General features: G+C 35.9%; 1 protein-coding gene across 1 annotated transcript; it reads right to left on the bottom strand.

Moving 5' to 3' along the window:
- Positions 1-675: 675 nt before the first annotated feature.
- On the bottom strand, positions 676-6,746 carry LOC102602590 (mRNA cap guanine-N7 methyltransferase 1-like). Its single transcript, XM_006365530.2, has 7 exons — positions 6,513-6,746; positions 5,426-5,565; positions 5,285-5,353; positions 5,098-5,169; positions 1,971-2,072; positions 1,634-1,690; positions 676-955 (listed from the first exon to the last, which is right to left on the bottom strand). The coding sequence occupies exons 1-7, from the start codon at positions 6,589-6,591 to the stop codon at positions 776-778; spliced, it is 699 nt and encodes a 232-aa protein (XP_006365592.1). The 5' UTR covers positions 6,592-6,746; the 3' UTR covers positions 676-775.
- Between the last annotated feature and the right edge of the window lie 7,195 nt (positions 6,747-13,941).

Below are 13,941 nucleotides of genomic sequence, written 5' to 3' on the forward strand. Positions count from 1 at the left end.
TGCCACCATCACTCCACTAGTCTTGAGTGATGGCTACGCGATCATAAAGAATTAGACAATATTAGAAATAATCAGAGGCTTTAAATAAAACACATGGAAGATATGAGAAAAGGTAAACTAAGATGGTTTGGCTATATCCTACATAGACCTCTAAATGCACCATGCTTGTAGGTGGGATACTTTTATGATGATTAAAAAAAGGAACGATGTAGACCTAAAACCACATGAAGGAAAATTGTCTCAAATGACTTAAAATCTCAAAATAGGTGCATGCTTAACAAAGTAAAGAATACAATACAAGCAAAGGACCTATATGTACCAACAGGTTACGATTGAAGTTTTGTTGCAGGTGTAACTTGCATAAGATCTCATCTTTGGTAGAAGTCTTTTTGTCTAGATGGATACTCATATGTAAGGGTAGAAAAAAGAGTTAGGTTTAGATAATTTCTTGTTCTGAAGGAATTTTTATGTGCCTTACAAGCAATTATTTGTCAATACTGGAAGGAAATAGATCCAGGCAGAGGACATAAAGGATTCACATAGCCAACCCAACTAATTTAAATTTGATGCATAGTTGAATGATTGATGAATCAGGCAACAATCTAAGCATTTGAGCGCCTCCCAACCCCCCCACCCCAAATAGAAAAGGAGAAAAAATAAATAAATGAAGAACAATTTTCTAGTTGCACTTCAGCTCCTTGACCTTTTAACTGAAAAGCTAGTGATGAGAGTAAGGATATATCACAAAGACATCAGAGTCATCACATTTATAGATTCAACAGGGACAAGCAGGGCAGAATTGAGCAAAAGTTAAACCTTCTCTATACTTCTTGACAATGACATTGGCATCTGGCATTGTTCCAATAAATATTCCTCCAGGTCGGAGTAAAGCTGAAATATTGGCCAGCGCACGTCGTGCACGTGCCTCAGTAGACCACGAATAATGCATAGCAAACTGCAAATTTCAAGTTTTCTTAGCTTAGAATCTGTAAGAGGACACCCAAGACGGACATAATTTCTGGATAAAGGGCTGTTGCATATCAAGATACTAGGCAGAGGGATCCAATTAGGAGGACACTGTACAGCCATTTTTCCTCAACCCTTACTTCATTAAAGTTTCTTTAAAATTTAAGAAAGATGTGGATTGGACTCCTTTTTCAGTGAGCTACTTTGGAAAAACTTCTGAACACAGTAATGAATTTACAAGTTTCATTGGCAAAATAGAAAGTAAAGCTGGAGAAAAACTAAAATAGGACAAATGAAACATTTAACATAGCCAGGAACCAAAAACATGAAAGCTTGAGAAGAGATATTTTACGAGGGCACCAACATACGCAAAACACTTCACGATGCTCATAGAAAGAGATGCAGTTTTATAAAAGTAATTCAATTCATAGAAGCATGTACCTCTATAGGCTAAGAAATGGCAGAAAAATAGTTCAATTAAGCCATAAAATAACTACTCCTTTTGATAACATGGAGTAGTTATTTTCTGGCTTAATTGAACTACTTTACTGATTGGCACGAAATATTTTTGAAGGAGAATGATAAATGGTTCATCTTGGACTATGTTTTTCACCTAACTCCCTGAAGAACAATGCTACACTATAGGAAATGTAGGAGACTGACATACCTGACAGCTACAAACATCAAAAGGTGCATCATCTGCTAAAACCCTATCCAAACGAACCTGAAATTTCCCACACAAGATATCAGTAGAGTCATCCGCCTTGATGTTTCAATAAAAGCACGCAGCTGTTTGGAATATCAGTGGTTTTAAGCATTTATTAATCATCACTATACATCCAGCTAAGGACATGATACCTAAGGTCATCATATGTTTAGGAAATGATTCATCATACATTCATAATAATCTAAACACGGAAAAAAAAAGCAACAAAAAGATAAGAATTTTCAGTTCCATCTGAAGAATGAGAAAACTTGATTGATCATGTAGTCAGCTGATTTACCTCATAACAATCTCCACACAGGAGTCTGGCAGGAAATGAGAACTTTTTGCGTCGCTGATGGTGATCTGCCTCACCATTGTAACGGGTCCGGCAGTCTTCTATCTTTACATGATTCAAGAATAATATCAAAAGTCAGGCTAGCACTCAAATACAATAGAAAATAAAAATAGACCTCAAAAACTAGAATTTAACATAAATATATAGAGGAATATAATTACTTTACTTGGTCAAAAGAAATATAGAGCAATATAACATTCTATGAGATGGATATTCATTCCCGTAAATAAAGGAAGAAACTTAGCATGTAAATCTACTAAATGGAGGACTCAATTAAGAACAGTGTTATCAAAGGCGCGCTTAAGCCCTGAAGCAAGGCTCAAAACGTGTTGAACACTTCGCCTCGCTTTATGTGCGCTTCAGTGTCGTTATCAAGGTTCCAAGGCAAAAGTTTCCTTGCCAATGAGCCTCTTATGAAGAAGTGAAACTAAATAATTGATATTTCACTTTATCATAAAAAAATTCAACTTCTTTGTTCATATATTTGTCATTTATGTTTATAATTATTAGTCTTGGACTAAACCTACATATTTGTATTCTTTTCTCCCTTTGCGTCTTTTTTCATTAAAGTCTACGCTTTATTTGCGCTTAAAGCCCCCACGGACCTTAGAGCTTTTTTGCGCTTTTCGCCTTTGATAACACTGACTAAGAAATGCCAGCATCTCCTATGCCTGAATCATTTAGAACTGATGTCAACAAGTTAGAATTTAAGAAAGCTTTCGTGGCCTTTTCTTTAAGTTAATAATCCAGATTAACCTCCAATTAAAAGACAGAGAACCAAAATTTGATCAACATTCCCTCAAGTTAAATGGCAACTCAATAATGTTTTCCTTAGTCATGCTTATTACTTAATAAAAAAAACAGATCTTTGGAATAGTTCTGCCAGAGACAGAAGATCAACCCTTGTATTCATATAAACAAATACCACAAGGCAATAATTCATAACTCCACGGATTTCTCAGCCAAGGCAGTGTGCCTCATGCTCCAGTCCATTCTATGGAGATGCATGCACACACATGGTTCAAATAGAACCTGGAAACAAGAAATTGATTTTCCATTTCAATCCTGCTGGTCAATGCTAGGCAATCATGCTGGTCAATTCTTCTAGTCAGCCATTAGTTATTTAAATTTAATCAGCTAGTATTGGGGATTATGCTAGCAAAAATTACAGGATACCATTTTGATCAGATGCATGGCACCCTCACAAATGTCGACCTTTGTGGTTAGTCCTAAGGGTTGGCCCCAGCCAGATGTCTCTGTCCAACAAAAAAAGAAAAAGAAAGATGCATGGCACCCTCCCCCTAAGCAAAATCTGTCTAAGATACCCCCCCCAGGTAAAGTATTTCTGTCTACGATAATTTAAAGCACAAATTGAGATCCCTCATGTTTTTGCCACTTCTTATCAACAAACTTGAGTAGTTCAACATTGTTCATGCAAAGAATGTTTCGAAATTGGATTGGATTGAATGGATGGTGCTGAGCACATTGGAGGAGGTGTCACATAGTTGGGCCTTTAGAAGGAGCAAGAGAAGATCTAGCATGGGATGCTGCTCCATCAGCCCATTATGCGAGTTCTATGAAAAGAGAAACATGATAGCTTTTGACGGTGTTGATATTGATTTTATCAAACTGCAAAATAGTATCTTGTTTCTAGTTTCTTTTTGGTGTACCAATGACCATGGGGTTTCTTTGTGAATAGATGAATAAATAAGATAATTGGAATTCTTTCATACAGAACCACATTTTGATGTAGGTTCTCTATCTATTGGTATACAACTTGTACACAGGGTTTCCCCTGTCATTAATAACATCATTTGCCTCATATCAGAGAAGAATATTTCAAAAGTTTAACCAAATCAGAGAATTATTCCTATACAGAAGATCAACTGCGTGTAACTAATTTTAAGAAAAGAAGGCAAAGACTTGTTAATACTTTAAGCAATTAGGCCGCATGATAAAAAGTTCAGGAAATGTTGGATCTTAAAAAAATCTACTATGCAGAATGCTACCGATGATAAACAGAAACAATAACCTATACAATGAGTGAAATCTGACTGAATACATGTCAATTTAGTGGGAAACACCATAATGGGAACCACAAACTGGAATGAAGATAGATCCTCCTTTATTTATCATTCTTGAACCACCTTAAGAATTAAAGATACCCTGGTAACCAGGTGGATGCAAAGTCCCACCACATGGCTTAGTAGGCATTTGGACATGCGATTTCATTTCGTGATTTGTAATCATGAGATGTAATCGGCGTTTGGACATGCGATTTTATCTCATGATTCCAAATCATGAGATGCAATTCCAAATTTTTCCAAAAAGCTTGATTTGAAAATTTCATATCATGAGTTCATATTTTGTAAATATAAAAATTGACCCACAAGTTTAGATTTTGTAAAAGAAAAAGCCACCATTTAATATCAACATTATATTTTGCGATAAATTGAAGGAGTGATGAAATATTCACGAAATATTCACATGATGATATAGTTACTAATGATATTGACCAACAAACGACTTATATTAAAGAGTAGTACACTGCAATCATGCTCAATTTTACTTTTTTATTGAACTAGAGTTTGATCAATAAATGTTGTAGTTTTTTTTTAGAATAGCTTTGTTATAGTGTATTATACTTTTGTTATAAACTTTTACTTATTGGTAAGATTCTATTTTTAAAATTGGGGTAAATTTGAAAGTTTTTATGTTTATAACCAAAACCAAGTTGCATGTCCAAACAAAACTTCAACTTCATTTCATATGATTTCATATCCTGATTTCATCTCACATGGCCAAACGGGCCCCTAGAATATCCTTGTTATACTATACTTCACTGCAAGCACCACTCTAACAGCTAATAGCATAGTAAACCTTCAGATGTTCAATTAATAATATTTAATAATGTTTAACTGCAAAACATCTAAGTACTGGTAAAAAGCATCTTCTAGGAAGCCATACAAATTATTAAGCATGTAAAATAGCTTGCTGAAAGGGAGCTCTGACTTGCAGTGGCAGCAAGCACAAAAAGACCAAAACAAGTATTCATCCAGCAGGAACTTACTGAACCATCGGCAATATCAATACCAACGTAATATCCAATCTTTGCTTTATCCCATTTGATGAGATCACCACCCTGGTTTAAACAGAAAGTGAGAATTAGATGCATGGCTACTTGGTTAATTACCACCTAGAAATTCTAACAGCTCATTGCTGCCAGATAATTGGGGTGTACAATAAGGCAAAAGTACCTTCCCACAAGCAAGATCAAGAACTGCATCCCCTCTTTTCGTATAAAGCTGAATCAAGACACTCTTGATCTAACAAGCCAGAAAACCTCATTAGCAATGAACTATGCAGAATATCCCCGCTTATGAATAAACAAGACATACCCAATTATTAAGTTTCTTTAAATGGATGATAGGACTTGCTTCGCGCTCTTCAAGAGTTTGATTGGTCCTCGCACTGTAATGATCAGCCACCTTCCTGGCAAAGATTTTTGTACTCTCATCTTCCAGAAAATGAGTGTCGCCTGACACCAGTTCAAACTTTTAATCAAACCGCAATAGAAAACCAACTTCTGGCTTCTTTATCCAAAAAGGTTACAACTTCCTAAAGTTTAGCATCAGAAGTTCAATTATTTATGGCATAATACATCGCCCCTAGCAGTTAAACAACTACCCTGCATCGTAAATAAAATTCAGACATTACAATAATTGTAGCAAAACACTTTAGCAGCGAAAATAACAGTATCCTTGTTGGTACTAACTAATGCAACAATGAACAAATATGTTATATCTATGTCTATACAGGGACAGATAACAAAAATCAAATGCAGTTACTATTAAAGAAAAACATGAGAAAATTCTCTTCTAGGTTATGCTTTAAAAAAAGCAGTAGTTCTCTAACTTCACAGGCATCTAACGGTGTGACCTAGTGGTCAATGAACTGAACGGTCTCAATTTCATTACAGATAAAAAAACACTAGGTGATTTCTTTCCATCTGTCCTAGCAACGGAGTCACCTGATACCTGTTACATGTTGCTGCTAGCCGGTGGCTAGTATCACGTGGAATTAGTCAAGTTACGCCAAAGCTAACCCCGACACCATAGTTATCAAAACAACAAAAACACACCAATGAACAAATATGTTGTATCCATATCTATCTATACAAAGAAATGCCAATAATCAAGTGAATTTGTCTTAAAAGAAAATATTACAAAATTCCCTTCTGGGTTGTGCTTATACAAAAGTAAAGTTTCTAACTTTACAAGTACTAATTCAACAAACAAAACGAATATGCATAAATCCATCTACACCAAGATAGGTAAATCCCAAGTGGGGTCTTTTGAAAACAAAAAACAAATAAAAATTACCTTCTGGGTTTAGCTAAAATACGAGTAAAGTCTCTAATTTCATCATGCTATATCCATATAATTCCAAGAAAAGGTAATAAAAACAAAGAAGATGAAAAAATACCTTCTGGGTTATGCTTAAATTTGGATTGTGGAGGTCCATAAGAACTCGAAGATGGAGATTCAGAGTAACTTCTCTTCATAATTTAAGAACCAACAAGTACAACAGTATGGATTATGAACAAATCTGGAACACTAAGCTATAAAACAGTGAGAGAAGAACAAGGAATTAGTGAAGGGAAAGTATTTGATTTGTCAAAGACACTTTTGTTCATCCACCTTATAAGCCCTTTCGGATTCGTTTACAAGGGGTTGTAAGGAAAATATTTAAGGACAAAAATTAAATATATTAGTAATATTTTTTATTACTATTTTAATTATTTTAAAATAGTTGAAAATATAAAGTTGTTAAGAATTTTATTTAAGGAAAACAAAATTTAATAATTTATTTAAAAATTGAAAAACTCACTTAATTTAAATTATGAAAAATGTTTCAATTATTTGCAACCTATTTTATTTCTTTTAATGATTTAAATCTTGTTATGAAATATATTACATGAATGTCTACTAAATGTATTATCTTTATTACTATTCATCGTGATTATTGATTTGAAGTAATACCTACATCTCCACTGCCTTCTTATTTATCTTCCGCACCCCTTAATCTACCCAAAATTCTCAAGGATTAATGATATGTTTATGGCTATTGCTCTAATCTTTTAATATTCATATCTTATATTGCTTTAATTTTACGATATGTTATCCATATGAATCTCTAAATTCATTCGTATGAAGCAAAAGAAATAAAATGTCGGTTATATGTGAATCAACAAGGTTAGTATTTTACCGGCAAATATTAGCTCTATTCCTTTACTGTCTCAAATGATATTTGATCACTGAGTGTTGAATAATTAGTTTCAATTTCCATTAGAATTTTCCAATTCTAATTGAGTCTATTAAAATTCGTAATGGAGATTTACGACAGATGATCAATATTTTAGAGCTTTTGCAACACCTTAGAAATCCTAATCTAGGGTCAGACCATCCCTATTTAATTAAGTGGTTTAAAATTTATAGGAAATTGAGTTTTATGGACACCATCTACGGACTGTAAACTATTTTTTCAGACACATATACTCGTTTTAGCATTAAGAGTAGTTTTGGGGTTGCATCCCCAATTTGATTTTTTTTAGAGTTTTGGTTATAATGACTTTCAGTTCTTAAGGGTTTTCCGCATTAAATGTTTTAAACTATTGGGTTGAGTTTATAAGGACTCAATCCTTGGTTGTCGCAAATGTTTTACTTTTTATATGATAAACTTGGTTCTTTAAATGATGTTTGGCTAGTTTTGGGTTAATAGATGGTTCTCCCACCAGATTGTTTAGTATGGTGCCACTCACGATGGTTTGAGTCGAGACAAACTTAGTATTAGAGTCCTAGGTTTGTTGATCTCGTCATATCAAAACGAGTCTAGTAGAGTCTTATGGGATGATACGAAAACGTTTGTACTTTTTTGTAAGAGGCTACAAGACTTTAAGAAATCCTCTTCATTTTTCTTTCGAGCTTTGACTTGATTCCAATTGTTATTTGACCATCCAAATTGGTATCTAACTCTTTCGCTCTTCTGTGCGCAGATAGTTGACACTTGACAGAAAGACACAAGGGTAGTAGCTCTAGTGGTAGAGCCCGCAATGAGAGGACGTGGAAGAGGTTAGGGAAGGGAAACACCCACCGGAGGTGGAGCTTAGAATGTGAATGCACCAAGGGAAGCGACCCGACCCCCACCCCAGGATTGTCATGTACCGAGGCTATTCCCTAGACGTAATACGGGACCTAGGATTACGAGTGATCCCAAGCTAACCCCAAGTCTGGCATATCAAATGCATACTGAAATATAATTAAGTAAACGAAAGCATTACTATAAAGTGAGTCAAAACTAAAAGGACTCCAAGTGAAAATATATTTGAATATCCATAGGAAACAACCCCAAAAACTAAACATTGACTCTATGTATGGAAGCCTCTAATATTGATGAGCTGATGGGACAAGTCCCCAGCTAACTCTAAAAATACGGAAAGACTGATAATAAGCTAACTAAACCAAAAGCATAAAGAAACATCCTCGAAGTATGAGGACTCACCATTGGAGCTGCTAAATTTGGACTGGAAATCGAGTCAAGCGTGATCTGGATCCTGAGCGTCTGACCCTACATCATAAAATAATGTAGCGCAAAAGTATGTGTCAGTATTATGAATGTACTGAGCATTCATGGTATATATATGCTAAGTTGAACGATATGTAAGCTGAACAATGCGTAAGCTAAGCAAAGATATAGACTGTACTGATGTATAACTGAAAGATAAACTGGATGTAATGACCAAGTACTAATCATGAAGATAACATGTTGAATTGTATGCGCGGGCACGTAGTTTTAGGACTTGACGGTAAGCTGAGCCCTAGTCCAACTCGGTGCTAAGTCTACTCCCAACTGATTATATATGAAGCTAAAACGCACTAAAATATTGAGTAACTCAAAATACTGGCATGCTAACTGAGAATGCAACATTTATATACTGAAGATAAGGTATTCGACTTCTAAAGCATGATTTTCTGACTAGTTTACCTAGTAAGTATAATTCATGAAGTAGTGATAGATTTACACAAGCTAGGGTTCTGAGTTCTATGAATGAAATTATACTAATTTATCAAGAAACAAGTTATTTAGATCAAAGGAACCATAATATCCAAAATCACAATAAATCTTGAAAATCTAGAAACCATAGGTTTGAACAGTTTATGAGAATTTGAAGGATTAACTGAAATCTAGGGACCTAATGGGTTAAAGGAACCCACTAGTAATCCAACATACGTGGTGATGAAACTACAGAGAAATTCTTTGGATTTCGGGGTTAACTTTGAAGAAAACTTATGCTTGTTCTTGGGAGAACTGGTCGACTTTTCCTCTTCTTTTCGCTATAAGTTGGGTGATTTTGTTGGAGAATGAGGGTCCTGGTATTGTTAACTAGATTAGTAGGCTTAGACTTAGTAAAACGACGTAGTTTAGGCACCAAACGATATAGTTTAAGTGCCCAATGCATATGGAAAAAGACTAAAACGACCCTAACTTAAAGTTGACGAAGTGACTTTCATGATGGGACTGACGGACCGTCTATAGGACCACGGACTGTCAATTGGGTCGTGGTGATGGCCTTACCCAACAGGGCCCTACTGAAATGAGTGTAACTTCTTACTCCTAGCTTGGATTTTAGCAAACTCGGTGGCGTTGGAAATATGACTCAGAGATCTTAAATTTGATAGGTCATGGGCCACCTAATTCATTTTGTGCTTAAAGATATAACCGTTTGAAGTTGACCCAAAACTTGGAGGCTGACATGTCCTTTCCACGGTCCACTTCACGGACTGTGTGAAGCACCACGAGCCGTATAGGCCACCGTGGTTTTTCACAGGAGCTGGGTTGGTACTGGGTCATTTCCACGGCACAGTTAATGGACTGTGTAGGGTTCCATAGACCGTCTAGTGGTATGTGGTCCTCCACTTTTCCCAAGGGTGTGAACCATGACGAGGGTGACGAGTCGTGGTTCTGTACACGACCCGTGGACCCCTTCCGTGGTTCACTTTTTTCCTCTTTTCAGTCTTAGTCAAAAAAAAATTGAGGTGTTACAAGGATCTTGTAAATGAAGAGGTTGAGATTGAAGATAAAGTTGAACCTGAAGTGAGTGCGCATGCTGGGATTGCAGGTCTTCCCCCTATGGACGCTGGGTCTTCCCCCTATAGACGTTGGGACTGTTTAACAAGAGCAAAACACAACAAGTAATAATAATAAATATAATGCAATATATAGTCAATGAATGAGTTGTGAGGTAGGACCCTGAGGGACTCGTGAGTCTCATATACCAACCCACGAACTATATTCCTCGAGTATACAAACCAATATTTATCCTCGGTATAATCAACAATAAAACCACCAAGAATTATTTCCCTAACTTTCTTTCAAAACATAGTTTCCAGAATACTAAATTTGTGATCCATGAGAATGAATATAAATGCATGATCACAAAAATAAAGGAATTTTAAATAAAATACATATACCAAGAGTCCACCCTCACACCACAATAACTATATATAGCCAACAAGCCTTTTCAAATAATAGTTTTGCTTTCAAAATAATTCTTATCTTTGTAACACCCCAAAAATTTCTAAGCTTAGGTCCGAACCATTCCTTAATTGCCTAAAAAATTAAATCGGGTGATCCTTAAGTTACGCATAGGTGTAAAGGTCATTTATTTGGTGTTCAAATGAATTTGGATATGATTTAAGGTCATAAGAACCCCCTAGCACAAAGTTGAGTTGAAATATTCATTTACTTAAGATTCTACTTAGGTCAACTTCAAATGATCATATCTCCCGGTACATAATGAATTAGGTGGCCTATGACCTACTAAATTAAAGGTCTTTAATCTTCTGTCCAACGCCATCAAATTTGCCTCATTTAATGGTCGGAGTAAAGAGTTATGACCGTTTTACCAAAGACTGTCAAACCAGAGTTTAGACCCTTAATTGGGTGAAAAAACATGTAGGAAACGGATGAATTGCCTTAACAAGAAAGGCTACACTAAAACGGGCATATCTCCTTCATCTAAACTTGGAGTTTAGCAAACTCGGAGGTGTTGGAAAGAGGACTCAAAGTCCTTCGATTTGATACCTGATGGGCCACCTAACTCCTTTTTTGCTAAAAGTTATGGTCGTTTGAAGTTGACCCAAAACTCACAATTGAAGAGTAACTTGTACGAATCTCAATTTAGCTCTTTCAAAGTCCGAGGTGTTACAATATCTCCCCCTTGGGAACATTCGTCCTCGAAAGAGTTCACTCTAAGTAGAATAGGATGTGGGAAAACATCTAATACCCAACTCAAACACCCAACATGCATTTTTAACACAACTTAGCATATCAATTTAAAAGGTTATCGACAAAAAGTTATTACCTTGGTCTGAAACTGATTCGGAAGGAAAGAGATGTGGGTATCTCTAAATTTTATCCTCCTCAGCTTCCCAAGTAGCTTCTTCAACAAATTGATTTCTCCATAGGACCTTGACTGATGCAACCTCATTGGTTCTCAACTTGCGAATCTGACGATCAAGAATCTGAACGGGTATCTCCTTATAAGATAGGTTGTCCTAATACCAATATTCTCACTAGGTACAATAAGTGAAGGATCACCCATACACTTCTTCAACATAGAAATGTGAATACCGGATGGACAGCTGCTAACTCTGACGGTAGCTCCAACTCATAAGCTACATTGCCAATTCTCTTGGTTATGCGGTAAGGTCCAATATACTGGGGACTAGAGTTTCCCCTTCTTGCCAAATATCATAACACCCTTCATGGGTGAAACCTTTAAGTAAACCCAATCATCTACCTCAAACTCCAAGTCTCTCCTCCTAACATGTGCATAGGATTTCTGACAACTTTGTGTTGTCTTTAACCTTTCCTAAAATAATCTTCACCTTCTCTATATCTTGATGAACCAAGTCTGGTCCTATCAACTCAGGTTCACCAACCTCAAACCATCTAATAGGAGATCTACATTTTCTCCCATAAAGAGCCTCATAAGGAGCCATCTGGATGCTAGAGTGATAATTGTTATTGTAAGCAAACTCTATGAGAGGTAAGTGATCATCCTAATTAGCTTTGAAATCGATCACACGAGCCCTCAACATATCCTCTAAAGTCTGAATCGTACGCTCTGCTTCACCATCAGTCTGAGGATGGAAAAGCAATACTCAAATTTACCATCGAACCCAAACCTTTCTGGAAAGACTTCCAAAATTGTGTTGTGAATTGTGCAAATCTATCTGAAATGATAGACACAGGAACTCCATGAAGTCACACTATCTCTTAAATATGTAATTTGGCATAATCTTCTATAATACCCCAGTATAAAAAGAGATATTTTTAGAAAGAACTAAATTGGAAAGAGCCAAATTGAGAATTTTGCAAGTTAGTCTTTAATTTTGAGTTTTGGGTCAACTTCAAATGACCATAACTTTCAGTACAAGATGAGTTAGGTGACACATAATGTATCAAATGAAAGATTGTTGAGTCCTCTTTCCAATGCCACCGAGATTGCTAAATTTCAAGTCCGGATGAGAGAGATAACCCCATTTGAGTTCAATCTATCCGATTAAGGAACTTCATGCATACATTCATAAGATCATATTCCATCATAACTTACCATATTCATAATGATCATACATAACATAGCTTCAACATACATAAGTCATAATCATCATAATCATAAGAGAACACTACTACAACCATCTCTTAGGATCCCACAAGTGCAATGTGCAGGAGAAGTCTCATACCCTCCCTTACACTATGTAGAAACCCTCAAGAAAGTCCTAGTAATAATTCACACCTTTCATACCTTCATTTACTTTTACATTAGGGAGATATTGCCATAACCGACATAAACCATAAGAGCTACATGGAATACGGTGTTCTACTCCCATACCGAAAAAAGAGGGTTAACACTTGCCTAAGGTGTAACCATTCGTACATAGCTATCTAGGTGTATCCACTAAGCTAAAGTCCTATGTGGGCATAGTTAAGGGTCAAGGAGATTGCTTCTAGAAACCCTAACTTACTAACGTGGAGGTTTCCATCTCATGAGACAACACATACCGTGGGTACTTCGAACTTGCTAAACGTGAGGAAACCCATCTAAACGTGAGACCCCCATCTCATTTACATGCCCTTTCGGTGCTAAGCATACAATTCCCTTTGTAATCATTTTTAGTCATCACATAAGTTCACATTAGCCTTTACTAGACTCTTATGTAGACATTTTACCATAACAGCTCATATGTGTTCATAAGTGAGTAACAATCCTTTCACCTTAGAAACACTTAGCAAGTGAGTAAACCTTTCACTTTACATTACATTATACTCATGAGAACTACCTTTCAATCATATAACAATCATACCATAACATACATACATATTTCATAGCTAATTCAAGTGTAGAGGGTTTAAGGGTGAGGAACTAGGTCATCAACACCACAACAACACCTTAGGTATAACATCATTACAATCTAAGTAATTCACCTTTCATACTTAAGTTCGAAGAAGAACTAACCTTCATACCTTCTTGCCTTTCTTGGGGCATTCATACTTCAATTACCAATCAGTTCATAACCAATACATAATACAAGGTAATTCATGAAGTAATAACATAATCAACATCAATATAAGCAATTGACATATTCCCTTCATAGCCTTCAACGCTTCATTCAAAGACTCGATCCTAATTTCATAAAAATTATACATAACCTAGGGTAAAATCATCATACAAACATGAATTACATAACAACACATTCGATTCATAATCTTCAATCAATATCCAACTCAACTAGGGTTAGAATCAGGAAAAGAAGGAGAAACATGGGTCTCATGGGGGATTCTTCAAAAA

This window comes from Solanum tuberosum, unplaced genomic scaffold, assembly GCF_000226075.1.
Source record: "Solanum tuberosum cultivar DM 1-3 516 R44 unplaced genomic scaffold, SolTub_3.0 scf00557, whole genome shotgun sequence".
NCBI classification, from domain to species: domain Eukaryota; kingdom Viridiplantae; phylum Streptophyta; class Magnoliopsida; order Solanales; family Solanaceae; genus Solanum; species Solanum tuberosum.

What these genes read in the sequence shown, in the direction of transcription:
- LOC102602590 (XM_006365530.2), bottom strand. Translation starts at nt 6,591, where the DNA reads ATGAAGAGAAGTTACTCTGAATCTCCATCTTCGAGTTCTTATGGACCT. An exon ending in ATTTAAGCATAACCCAGAAG is followed by an intron (nt 5,566 to 6,512) that starts GTATTTTTTCAT and finishes AACTGGTGTCAG; the next exon opens with GCGACACTCATTTTCTGGAA. An exon ending in TAAAGAAACTTAATAATTGG is followed by an intron (nt 5,354 to 5,425) that starts GTATGTCTTGTT and finishes CTGGCTTGTTAG; the next exon opens with ATCAAGAGTGTCTTGATTCA.